The sequence below is a fragment of the Trematomus bernacchii genome, unplaced genomic scaffold (assembly GCF_902827165.1).
Source record: "Trematomus bernacchii unplaced genomic scaffold, fTreBer1.1, whole genome shotgun sequence".
NCBI lineage: Eukaryota > Metazoa > Chordata > Actinopteri > Perciformes > Nototheniidae > Trematomus > Trematomus bernacchii.
The window spans coordinates 3,249,746-3,263,239 of record NW_022987477.1 but is presented as its reverse complement, the minus strand read 5'-3'; the positions used below and the strand labels follow the sequence as shown (position 1 = coordinate 3,263,239).

Here is a 13,494-nt window from a genome sequence, read left to right as displayed (position 1 = left end):
TGAATCTCATCGGTTGATTGTAAGAACTACACTGGATAAAATGCTGCTCCAAAAACAAGTTAAGCAATAATGAAATCAAGCTGTTTTCACTTGAAATAAGTACAAGAATCTGCCAATAGAACAAGTGGAAATTAGCTTGGTAAGATTTCTTGAAATAAGAAGGGATATTTAGATAAATCAGATCTTGTAATTAGCTGGGAGAACACATTTTGAACTATATTTCACCAGAATCAGGAAATGTTGTGTAAGCCGCAAATGCTCAACAGTTTTCTGATTTCTGATGGTTGGTGATTTTCCAATAAAAATGTAAAAGAATATATGTTTCATCTGAGATACGACTCAAAATAAGATTCTTTGACTTAACAAGATGATGTCTTAAAACAAGACCCGATATCTCACTGCCGTGTTACTTCTGAAGTTATTATGTCTTATATCAGGTGTAAAGACATTCTGACTAGATATTAGACAAATATACTTGGCAAGATTTCCAGTTTTTGTAGTGTAACCCCAACTATTTATCTCGATTTGAACAGGTTCTCCCATGCATATCCAGGCATATCCATCTCTGACATTCACTCACTCTTAACCACATTAAGATTCATGATTTTTTTTCTTCCGACAGTCAAAGGCCTCCATCTCCCTCCCTTAACTCCACAAAGACCGAATGCAGCTCCTTCACCCGGGATGAATAAATGTGTCCAGAGGGAATCAGCATTCAAAAAAGTCCTTCTATTCTCTCTGAATAGCGAGCAAGTCGGCGGAGAGTGTAGACATTAAGACATTCTCATGTATATGCTATCACACTTCTCCATCTGCAGTGGGGAGAATTCTTGAGCAGAAAAGGAAAAAGGGTGAAGATATCATCACATAACGGAAGATCTGGAAGCCTCTGCAAGGGCCAACACACACACACACACACACACACACACACACACACACACACACACACACACACACACACACACACACACACACACACACACACACACACACACACACACACACACACACACACACACACACACACACACACAGTTTCACTTAGCATGGCTGGAGTTAACCTCACTGTACAATGTGTCTACACAGGTCATTGTTGAGTCTTTGTGAAGGGATAAAGTGAGGGCACAGGGGAAGGTGAGTGTCTGTGGCCTTGGCTCTGATAGCATTGTGATGAGCGAGTGGGCCGGGTTGGAAAGAGCTGCTTATTGAGGGATAAAGGGTGAGAAGATAAATGTAGGCAGCGTTATGGTGACTCCTTTGAAAGATTGCCCCTCTAAAAGGTCCACAGCCTTTGAAATAGCTTTGCTTGCTATCTTATCCCAAAGATTTTAGATATAAAATACATAAGCTGGTCTTGGTCTTTGAATTCTTTAGGTTAAATTAGGGTTAGGGTTAGGGTCTGGAAATGAGTGACAGGAGTCAACAAAGTCACATGCTATCGATCCATCTTTCTGATTGCTAAATGTTATGTTGGCTTTCTTTGGGAACAAAAGCTGGATATCTAGATTACATCCATCTTAAACACCCACCATCGTCCAGTCTTGTAATTACCAGCCGCACAATCGGCTTTGTCTTCCAAAAAGGGAGGGTCTCTAATTGTGGGCCAAATTAAAGAGCTTAATGAAACACTGCTGTGAACCATTCATCACCACTAACAAAAGGACAGTGATGACAGAGGAGGAAGGAGAGCGGCGATACATAACATATCTTTGTAGTGTTGCTTCGTTTGAACTTCACACACCCCATGCACTTGGTATTTATTTTAAACGCTGACTTAAAGGAAATATTTAAAGGAAACTAAACAATTCTGATGTAGCAAAAAAATATTTTGTGAGCTTCCTCTTCCCTCAGTTCAATAGCCTGGGATTGGGTAGCTGCCCCTCGAGCTACAAACAATACTACCTCCTTGTGTGTCCCTGATGTGTGTGTTTTGACAGATTTGACAGACTGTGTGACCTGCCAGTGGTGGACAGATGAGTGTGTGTGTGTGTGTGTGTGTGTGTGTGTGTGTGTGTGTGTGTGTGTGTGTGTGTGTGTGTGTGTGTGTGTGTGTGTGTGTGTGTGTGTGTGTGTGGAGAAAGTGGTTTAAGAGGCTCCGGGATGACAGAGGCCTCCCAAATGAGATTATACTTTATTGTGAGTGCTAGGACCTGGCTGTAATTCAGTTTGAAGAGAACATCAGGCCTGCATTAAACCGGGAAAGTTCACACTCTGCAATATGGACCAATAAGGGAGCAGTAAGGCTTCAGGTGGGGTATAGAGGTAAAAGAGAAAAATAGAACCAATAAATAGCAGAGTCCTTGCCGCCGCCATACTGTAACAGTTGTGCAGTGGAATCCATCTTATTCCATAATGTGAAGCTTTGTGGTAAAGATACCAGATTAACAAAGAACGATATTTCAAAAAATGTAATGAAATCATTTGGAAAACAGCAACTCTCTACAATGGACATCTCAAGGTTAAACACAATGCAATATCTTCTTCCGAAATAACAATAATAGTGATTTTGGAATAGTGGCTGCATCTTCCAAAGTACTGACGTAACAATGGCCCATTAAGTGTTTTCCCTATGCACAATCATTTGAAAAGGAGGTGTCGTAAAATTGTGAATCAGTATTTTTCTAAGCAACACAAGCCTCCCGAAGTAACTCAACAGATTTTGAATAACTCCAATAACAATAAGGAAGTATTTCAGCAATTAATTTGTCTGTAAAGCTAGAAGGAAGTCAGCAGTTCGGCCAACAGAGCCTGAAACTAGATAGTGGCTGAGCACAGTTAAATATGAACAGATAAACAAAATAATGTTCTAAATTTGGATCTGTTAGACAGAAATGTAAAAAGACAAGATCGCAACTGAAGTATTAGTTAAATAATCGTTTAATAGCACATTATACTTTCAACGCATCAATGACGTGAAACATCTGTCATAATACAGGATCAAATCTTATAAAACAACTGGTGGAGTTTGGATTTCACCCTCATCAGGAATATGAGCCTTAGAACAAATACAATATGACTCCATATTCTGAGGTTTAAAAGTATGCTTTGTAATGATACAATAAAATAATGTCATGTCATTAGACACCATCAAAAGATGGATTTAATACATTAATAATAATATTTATAAAAAAGTATAGGAACTGTATTAATCTACACAGACTGCACTAAACACAATACATGACAAACATGGTTGATCTTTTTTTAAAGTACATTTCCTAGTTATTTTTTATCACAGGTTCATTTAGAGATACAATTGTAGTTTGAAGCCCTCACAGTGTGTGCTGAGGGTTATTCAATGCCTTTATCCTTCAGTATCTTTCTCACATTCTTCAGGTAGTCAGGATCTGGGTAGCCATCACTGGAAGAACACACATTACACAGAGTGAATAACTATAGTGCAGAGTGTATATGTTATATAAACCAACTTGTAAAGACTGTGGTTGTACATTTTTACTCACACTTTGATTCCTCCTTCTGCTTGTGTTTTTAAGGGGATGGAAGCAGGGGTGACGACGTCCTGCCCCACATTATTGGTGACCACAGAGAACAGCAGCTCCGTGTGGAAGGCCTTGTCCAGCAGCTTGAGGACCCTCCGGCCGTCGCGGCTGTCCGGCAGGTATGCACAGAGCCGCAGCCCTGCGTAAGGCTGGCCCGGGTGAGGGTGTTTGTCCTGGAGGAAGAGAAGTGAGGTTTCAGTGGCTTCTCAAATAACATTTACAGTACTTGCATTGTTTTTCTTCTCCCTCAGTTGAACTATATGTGTTGCTTCCTTGTCAGATTCCATTTTCCCGTAGCGCTGATAACCAGACCAACCAGATCATCAACTTCTTCCATTGAAAGAATGCTTCCTTTAAAACCTGTGCTGAGCTAGTTCAGTGTCTTTATTCAAATCTAATTATGCTATACATTACTGTGTCAAGTCTTTTAAGACAGGTTACTGATCCTGTTTGTTTATTTTAAGGTGTTAATTCATTAATTGAGAATGATGCTTTTAAATACTTGTATGTACAGTTTAACGACATCATCTATCATTCAAAAATATGTTACGTAACTCGATGCTAAGATTTGTGTTATGAAATAATGCAAGCCTCATCAAGACCTCCACATATTTCAAGGGAATAAACAAACCTGGAGCATAACAAATCCTTTATACAGTTGATGGTTGAAAGTTGGTTGAAGCCTAGCTTACTGTCTGTATTCCATCGGGGAATATGTAGTTGATCTGCAGGGTGTTGTCAATGGGGTGCCCTGGCAGGTCTCTGTGGAGGATCACCCAGGTCATCTGGCCCGGTGGCTGGGTGCCACTCAGGACTTTGTAGATCCCATTCACCTCTGCATTAGCTGCAAAGACAGGAGGCCAGGTTCAGTCAAATCATCCAGAAGAAGTTAAAGCTCAACAGAATCAGACAATTGGTTTGCATGTGTGTGGGAAGGACCTTGTTGTACCAGTGATGGAGGACCATTTCCATCCAGGTAGCGGTTGCAGTAGAGTTTTTCGCTGCTCTGGTTAGAGCCCATTCTGGGAGACAAACACACAGAGATTAACATCACCGATTAAAAATAACATTTCATATGTTCAAATCTAGTTTTAAGACCTTTTATTTGTAATGCTATTTGAGCTCATCTGTTCCATGCAGGTGTAGGCCATTTTCTATAAAAACATGACAACAAAACTGCATCGTCAATAACGTTTTGATGTATCATAAGTAAGTCTTGTCCTTACCAAGGTCATGTAAAAAAGGCGGTTGGGTGGGTTTAAAAAAAACACTGGATTTGTACCCAGGAGACAATTGGTTGTGTCCTATGTGAAACCTAAAGTAAATGTTTACTATTTTTAGATTAATGTCCCTAACATCAATCATTCATGAATCTTTTACTGAACCGTAAAACTTGCAAGTTGCACCACTTGTAATTTCCAGTAATGCTAGGTATGTTAAACAGTCTGACAAAGAATTCAGACCTATCCTCTGCCTGCTGAAACACCTGAAGTGAAGGTATTCACTCTGCTGCCTTTTCTTTCAAAGCTAAATTGGAGCACAAGGGCAGAAATCAAGTTTGTCAACACACACTTCTCTGACATTAAACTGCCATTAAGATGTTTGATGACACAAAGAAATCTGATGGTCTGACTCACTGTTGACATGCGTCTTTTACTTTGACTTAATAATGTGACTACATGTTCAGTAAATATTCCAGTAAAGCAAGGAACGCTTGAGTCCTGAAAATGCAATGGATACAAGTATCATGAAATCATGTAAATGAAAACGACATCAGAAGTTTTGCTGAAATCGTGTTTTTATAAATCTGCCAAACATCATGCTTGCCCCATGTACCCAACACACAGGTTTGGCACAGGCAAAGAAACATACAAACTATCATTACAGTGAAAGTTGTACTGTCATCCATACCTTTTGAAGTGCTTTTCTCCTCCACACTTTGGTTACGTTTCTCTGCTTCACTTCTGTCTCTCTTCTGTGCAGTCCCGTAGTTCAGATGTCTTTCCCATTCATGATGCCCACGAGAAAGAAACCGAGAGACAGAGGCAGGAAGAGGGAGACAGAGAGGGGCGTGTCAGGTGTTGTGGGTAGATACTGCGTGAGTGATCCGTTCAACTGGTGTAGCAGCTTTGACAAGGAATGTGTGTGTGTGTGTGTGTGTGTGTGTGTGTGTGTGTGTGTGTGTGTGTGTGTGTGTGTGTGTGGCAAGAGAGTAGAGTAGTAAGTATGCAGGAGTTGCAAGTAAGAGGCAAGTGAACATCACACCAACACGTTAGCACAGGTTTGATATGTCATTGTCTTTTTTAAGAATTGATTGACAAAATTACATTACAAAATACGGCAGTCATTTTATAATTTCAACGAGGAAATGAAAGGCATTCAGGGACATTAGCACAACAATAGCCTGACTTTGTGGCTGCTGAGCATCCAAGCCCAAAGAAAGCAGATCAGCGGCTCCATTAGTTTTGGTTTCAGCGGAAAGTTTGGCACAAACCTACATTTTGTGAAGACCGTTGTTCTCCTCTGCCTCTGGACTATTGATCGCTCTGTGGTAACTAACCCTAACCCCAACCCCAACTCTAATTCTCGCAAAAGGAAAGCAAAACCCTAATCATTTTTACAATACAATTATTAACATCTCAGAGTTTTTTTATTTTGGAGCCAGTGGTTCAGCTCTCACCCCTGATGACATTCAGCTCTTTATTCCTTGTTTGAATGCACTTGTTGGGAGACACGTTGGTAAAAAGTCACTGCCAGATTAATGTAATGGCGCTTTTCTATTCTGACACCAATCATTCTGGTATTTCATTGAACTTTGAGCACATTTTAAAACATTTCAATCTTACAATTTACCATGCCGATATCGGCCGTCTTGCGTTGTTTGGCGACAACGGGTTCCTTGTCGCCCAAAGTCCATTTGGTGTGTCCCGAACCCTCGGCCGTGACACGCCTTATTTGGCCTTTCACCGTCGGACACAAGCTATCGGGCCAAGAAACCACTCTGATCAGCTGTTCAGCTAGCAAATGAGAAGCGAAACGGAAGTGAGGGACGTAAACAAACGATTTAAGGCACAGGACAGCAAACCCTTAAATGTCCTCTCTTACCTCCCACACATAGCAGGGACATCTCTGATATCGGCGGGAGCGTCCCCGGCTGTCCTCTGCTGAGAGCTCCGTGATTTGTTTGGTCAAGTCCGGTTTTTCATCTCATCGTAAATGTAGCAAGAAGTGGCCATTATTACATTGCTGACTCAATAAACTACACACCCGCCACAACACTGCGATCATCAGATGCAGGTCTATTAACTGTGATTTTATAGTATGTCTGCACTTTATGTGCTCATTTCATCATTCATGTATTTTTTATATTCTAAAACATGTTTTCGATGGACGAGAGTGAAAATGGAACGCACACGCTATTTGTTTGTTTATATCAGTCTGTTCTTCTTCTCTGTCTTCCGGTTGTTGCCTATTTTGAATGACGAATACACACTACCGCCGCCTGCTGGTAAGGAGAGTTATTGCCACTCACGCATGCGCAGTTCGTACGTGCTCGGCTGAAGTCTTTGCGGTGATTTCCAGTGCGACACACGGCCAATACGCAGGAGAACTCGTCGATGGAACTGTCGGTGTTGGGTGTCGGCGAGTTCTCTGGTGACTGCCTGGTGTGTCAGGGCCTTACACCCTATGACACTAGAGTGTTAGGGTCCAAGAAGAAATTAAGGAATTCTAGTAGTATGGCGGACATTGTCCTGAGGGTTAGTTACTTTACGAAAAGCTAAATAATCCAGTCAGTTTCAGTACTACTGTGTGCTTGAATCCGTTTTGATAGCTATAATTGCTTATTACAAATCAATGTAGTTGCATGGTAAGTCAAATGAAAAAATCTTACAAAGCCGGTGTAGCTGTATTGATTAAAACATAAGCGCATCTGTTCCATCAGATCAGCGGGATAAGGACGACTTACTAAAACACATCCTTAGGAGACAGAGGAGCTCGTGACATTCATATTAAGATGATTCAGCTATCTCAGTTAATCTGTGTGGGGAAATACTGCTCTTTTTTAGGCAGTTTTAAGAAAGTGTGTTGCTGTGTAAGTGCTGAAATAATAAAGATTTACAGTACACCGGTAAAGCGGGGTTAACTGGATAGAGTAAGGCTTTCCTCTTGGGATTTGTGCAGCTCAACATGTGGATCTATCTGAGTCAGAGCAGACATCCAGTCAGTATTTTAGGTGCAGGAAAAAGATTTTGTGTTTGGGCTTCTCGTCTTATCTGTACTTGGTGTTTTTATCTTTTCCATCTTGATCCTGTTGTCTTCATCTGTGTGATATCTTGGTGGGTTTTGAACATGATGCTGTCAGAAAGTTCAGCTTCACACTCAATTAAGTTTAGTTTTCTACGATGCTCTCGGAAGCAGAGGATTCAACTGGACTCTCTCTCTCCGTCTCCCTCTCAGAGTGCATGCTGGGAGGGGTTGTTGTGAGGGCCGCTGAGAGTACGAGGGAGTTTTCTATCTTTTTGATGTCTTACTTTGTCTCCGTTTCTGGGTCTTTAGCACTCTAACAGTGTTCAGTTTGCTGTGTTTTGATCAGTCTGACTGCAGGCGGTGGTGACAAACTGACACCGACGTGTGATTAAACTTTCTCCAGCTGTCAGTGGTTTAGCAGTGGGTGAAAAGGTTGGATATGGCAGTGTTAACTCTGCTGATATTGTGATCTTATTTGGCATCATTAAAACAGTTAATCAAGTGCTTGAAAGAGGTCTAGCTGGGTGTTTCACCCCCATATTGCTGTTGGGTTAAGCTGAGAAAAGGAATAAACTGTTTGGAGAAATAGTGATCCCCATTATGAATCATAAAGTCAGTTTTAAGACTCCACAAGAAGCTGGACCAATTCACTTCTTAGGTCGCATTCACATCTAATAGTCCGTTTTCAGGTGCGCACCAGACGACAGTTTGTTACATTTTTCAGAAGGTTCGGCCTGACCAGCCAGTCAATATTAGGCTGGATTAGTTTGCTGGTTTAGAGGGGTTTTGGACACTTAGGATAGCTGGTTTGGTCACAGTGGTCTAGCTGGTCACCATTAGCTGGTCGGGATAGCTGGTTTAGCTGGTAAAAGCTGTTGGTCACAGTGGTCTAGCTGGTCACCATTAGCTGGTCAGACTGGTATGATCTTGAGTAGAACTTTAGCTGGGATTACTTGATGGTTAAGCTGGTCATATATGATGATGAAACACTCTCACCCAATTGCAGTAGCTCAATGAACATCTATCATTTCAGATCAGAGCACCTACCTTACCAGAAAGGTACCAGAATGTATAGAATGTATTGTCTGTAAATAAATACTCATATATCAAATGATTAGAAGCTGGAAAATAATTTATAACGCACAATGAACATTTGAAAACATTTTCAAAACAGCCATTACTTCATATTTTTAAGCAGTTTCCTTCAACTGTTTCTAAATACCAGCTTCACCAGCATAGACCAGTTTAACTACCAGCTAAAACCAGCATAGACCAGCATGACATCTATGCTGGTTTAGCTGACCAGGCTGGTCTTGAACCAGCAAGAACAGCCTGGCCAGCTTGTCCAGCCTGGTAAACCAACTAAACCAGCCTAACACCAGCTAAAACCAGCTAACACCATTAGGCTAAAATACTAGGCTGGATTAGTTTGCTGGTTTAGAGGGGTTTTGGACACTTTAGCTGGTCAGGATAGCAAGTGCTCCGAGACCACCTCTTTTAGGCGGACCAGAGTCCGGTTGTTTAGTTCACTTCAGAGGTATCGGACTGCGTTCACATCAACCCAAACTAACCGCACCAAGCAGCTAAACGCACCAGGGTTCGATTCAACCGGACTATACAAGGCTGGTGTGAATACGACCATTCTATTTTAAGCACCATATCTTGCCTTCGATTCCCCCCCCTCCGCCGAGTTGACGGACACATCCGACACCATGACATGAGACAGTGGTATCCCGCTTTAAAGAGAAATCGATCCATTCAAGTGTACCTTTTGTGCTGCTGAATAACACCTCTTGAATTTCTTATGACCCCCTTGGCTAACATATATTTGCCATAGATGGTATATCTTCTTAATAACACCTGACATTGTAGATGTTAGATTCAGGCATATACGATGGTCTCTAGTGATTGGTTAGGGAAAATCAAATCCATGTTCCCCATGGAAATCAATTACAGTGGAAGCAATGTCGGACTGAAGATGGAAACGGACTGTAACAGGTAGACAAGTCTGATATCAGGCAAGACCATACTGGTGTGTTTTAGCTCAATTGGAAATTCGATAAATGTAGCATTGTACAGTGTGTTGTGCATTTCCTGCCTACATTCATTTATATACAGTATAAAAGTCAATTTGTAGATTGAAACTTGCTTTTGTAAGCAATTCGTCACAATGTCAGATGTTGTTTGTTTCCACAATTATAAGACAAACGTGAACTTTTAACAGGTACATAACACCAAGACCAAGCAAGAAAATGGGTGAAAAAAACACCTCTAACACTTTCTTCTTCACTTTCTATTTCACAACACTCCGCTATATCTGTAAAGGTGACTTCCCTGGAAAGTTACAGAAGAAACCTTTATAGTCTTGGAGATAGAGTTCACTTTGCTCTAATGAGATTAGTCTTGCGATGCTTCTTTCAGTGCGAGCGTGAGCTTGATACTCTATCACGGTGAATGGCACAATTAGCTGCAGAGCTGCTGTCAGGTATTAGCGGCATCTGCAGTGAGAAATCAGGCTAAACTGCAAAATAAATGGACAGCGGCCGTGTTCTCCCACACAGAACTCATCCCCCCCCCCCCCTCACCTCCCCCTCCCCGTCTTACTCCCCTTCTCCCGTCCCTCTTTTCCTCATTGCCTCCACTTTCACTCCCTCACCTCGTCTTCTCCTCTCTCCTATTTCTCTTCACCTCTCACTTGCCTCCCCTTTACCTCCCCGCTGCCTTCCTATTACCTCCCATTTGCTCCCCCACACCCCCATCCTTTCGCCCTCGCCTAACCAACCCGTGTCTCCTCCTCAGTTATTGGATAATTTGGCTTTCTCCCACGTGTCTCCGTGCTAATTAAATGTGGTGTACACCGTCTGGAGAATGTCACAATTGATTTTTCTTTCTACAAGGAAGTGGGGAGCCATTTAATTTTGAAAAAAACACCACCCACAAACACACACACACACATATTCCTTGTACTAGAATACTAAAATGAACATCTACAGATTTACTCAGTATATACAATCCTACTTCCACTATACTACCCCTCTGTCTGTGCTGAAATGATCCACTTTCACACATGAACTGCATCCCTGCAAGCATGTAGACATTGACCGTAGTGTGTGAGAAAAACAAAAACATCTGAACAGACATCAAATGAACTTTACCATGCCAGGTCCCGAGTTCAAACTCTTGTAAAATCTCATCGAGATTCGCTCATTACCCAGAAGATTAAGAGCTATGTGTAGATTGAAATTGGCAGATAAGATTCAAAGAACTCAATACATTTGTATACGTCCAAATTACAAAACGACTGCGTGATTGCAATAAAATCCACATTTTGTCCTTCGTCGTGCAGGGGCCAACCTTTGCCAAAACAAAACGAAGTATTTCCAGCAAATGTTTGACCATGGGAAGCTGCTGAGGCTTTTCTCCTGCTGGGTGTTTGAGCTACTGACAAAGAGCTGCTGAAATACTTAACTGCAATATGTGTATATTACAAAACAAACCTGTTGACAGAACATGCATATATGTTTCCAGGGATTGTAAGGTCCTTTATCAGGAGCTTTTTCAGTCACAGATATAAACATAGGCAGTGCATTGATTTCACTGTCACTGAAGGAACATCTCTCAGTTCACAGACACATCAACTGCGAGGACACTTAGCCCCAAAGAATCCATGATGAACAGCTCTGTCAGCCCTCAAGCCACATCTGTTTTATTTGGCTTCGTGCCATATTGACCTTGCACGTACAGACTCAATCTTAATGTGTTATGCACCTTACACATACAGCTTCTTGATTGTATTGATTAGTGGATGCTGTTGGACTTCCAAAAGAACAAATACATGTGAAGAAATAACTAATATACAACTTTAAAAATACACAATTTAAGGATTTTATGAACACATGTAGCCATCACCAACAGACATTAAGACTCGTTCCTGCTCTTATTGATTGTCTTTCAGCTATAAAAAGTGTTCCACTCTTATCTTGTGAGACTACAATAAGGTCATGGTGGAATAAGAAGTACACTTGTGTATTGTACTGAAGCACTTATTATATTTCTGGTTGACATCCTTGATTTTAAATGTGAAAAGCCTTGAGAGAACGAGAAAAATAGTTACTTCTTCAGAGTTGAACAAATCTGCTCGTCCATAAAATGTGATGCATAATGACAAAATGACATGATTTGATCGGTGGAATAGAGAGAGAGAGAGAGAGAAACAGACTGTGACAAATGTGCTTTTGCTATCTAAGCGAGATGAGTCCTTTTACACCCTGACAACAAATGGAGATATCAGTGATATTAAAACCGACAAGGCCCCCTTTAACCTACTTGGCACAATTTGCTTGGAGTTAATAGTCTGTTGTTGGAGATTTGATCAGCACAGAGCCGAGTGTATCACATTCAGTCCAAACAGTCTGCAGAAGCTGTCACTTCTCATCACGTCAGCCCGCTGCGAAACCCAGGCTAACTAAGAGAGGAAAAACTGCTGCTAAAGGAGGGGCGTGTGTGTGTGTGTGTGTGTGTGTGTGTGTGTGTGTGTGTGTGTGTGTGTGTGTGTGTGTGTGTGTGTGTGTGGTTGTAGGGTGTGTGTTTGCAGCAAGGGTGCACTAAGACAGAAAATACCATTCTTATACACTTATATATGTATCTTTTATCTCATTTTAAAATGATTTATAGTTGTCTGATATACTTCACTGATACTTTTAACTCGTATATAATTGAGCTATTGGTTGCATTACATTAAAGGGGCCCTATTGTGCTCATTTTCAGGTTCATATTTGTAATTTGTAACATGTTTACATGGTTTAATGTTCAAAAAGCTCTTTATTTTTCTCATACTCTTTTCACCCTCTGTCTGAAACCAGAGCCCAGTCTGCTCTGATTGGTTAGCTGGCCGGCTCTGTTGTGATTGGCCAACCGCTTAGAGATTATTTATACATATCTATCAGTTACAGTGGGCCCCGACAATATATATCATTCATCTTCATTCTAATGTATATGAATGTGTCATGCAAAGAATATGTGAGAATGTACTTGTTTACACTCTACTTATTGTGTTTCTTCTGTGTTTATCTCCTGCATCAAGTTGTTTACAAGAGATTTAGCAGATTGGCGCCACTCTGTGTGTTTGAAGGCGATGTGCTGTGACAGCGCTGTCACCTTCCTGCGGGGCCTGAACACATCTCAGCTCGACCTTATCTCCCGCACCGCTCACTCATGTGCAGCTATTTTAAATTAGCAAAAGGATCTCTTGGGAGGAACATAATATTGTAAAGCCAACTTTTCAATTGAATATTGCTTGGATATTAGTGTTCCTGCTTAAATGGTTAAGGCTCATTGTAAATATGGTACATTTTGGTCGATTTGTACTGATTTCCAACAAAAGATACCAAATAAATCAACTTCAGACTCAATGAACCCACTGAGGTTTTCAGTGGCCTCATTGCACTCTTTCTAGGCCGATGTTGCATACCACTTGAAGAAGCGTTGTGTTTCTTCCTCATTCCAGGTATACACACAATACACACAGAGGAAGGCCTATTGTTAGCAGTACATCATCCATCACAGAAAAAATCACTATGTGGACCACCATCTGAAACCGTTAGACCGGGTTTATGAGCATTTTAGAAGTTTGTCTCAGAGGGTCAGAGAGGCCCGTCTGTTGGGGGGCCCACAAAGTTCCTGATCAAGTGTTTTTAGCAAATATCCAGATTGAAGTACTTCAAACTGATTTGTTGGTTTAATGTGCATC

General features: G+C 41.2%; 1 protein-coding gene across 1 annotated transcript; it reads right to left on the bottom strand.

Annotated features, from left to right (window-relative positions):
• Positions 1-2,859: 2,859 nt before the first annotated feature.
• dtx3l1 (deltex E3 ubiquitin ligase 3L1) lies at positions 2,860-5,541 on the bottom strand. The gene is made up of 5 exons (XM_034148026.1): positions 5,409-5,541; positions 4,437-4,519; positions 4,190-4,341; positions 3,459-3,670; positions 2,860-3,358 (listed from the first exon to the last, which is right to left on the bottom strand). The coding sequence occupies exons 2-5, from the start codon at positions 4,516-4,518 to the stop codon at positions 3,289-3,291; spliced, it is 516 nt and encodes a 171-aa protein (XP_034003917.1). The 5' UTR covers position 4,519; positions 5,409-5,541; the 3' UTR covers positions 2,860-3,288.
• Between the last annotated feature and the right edge of the window lie 7,953 nt (positions 5,542-13,494).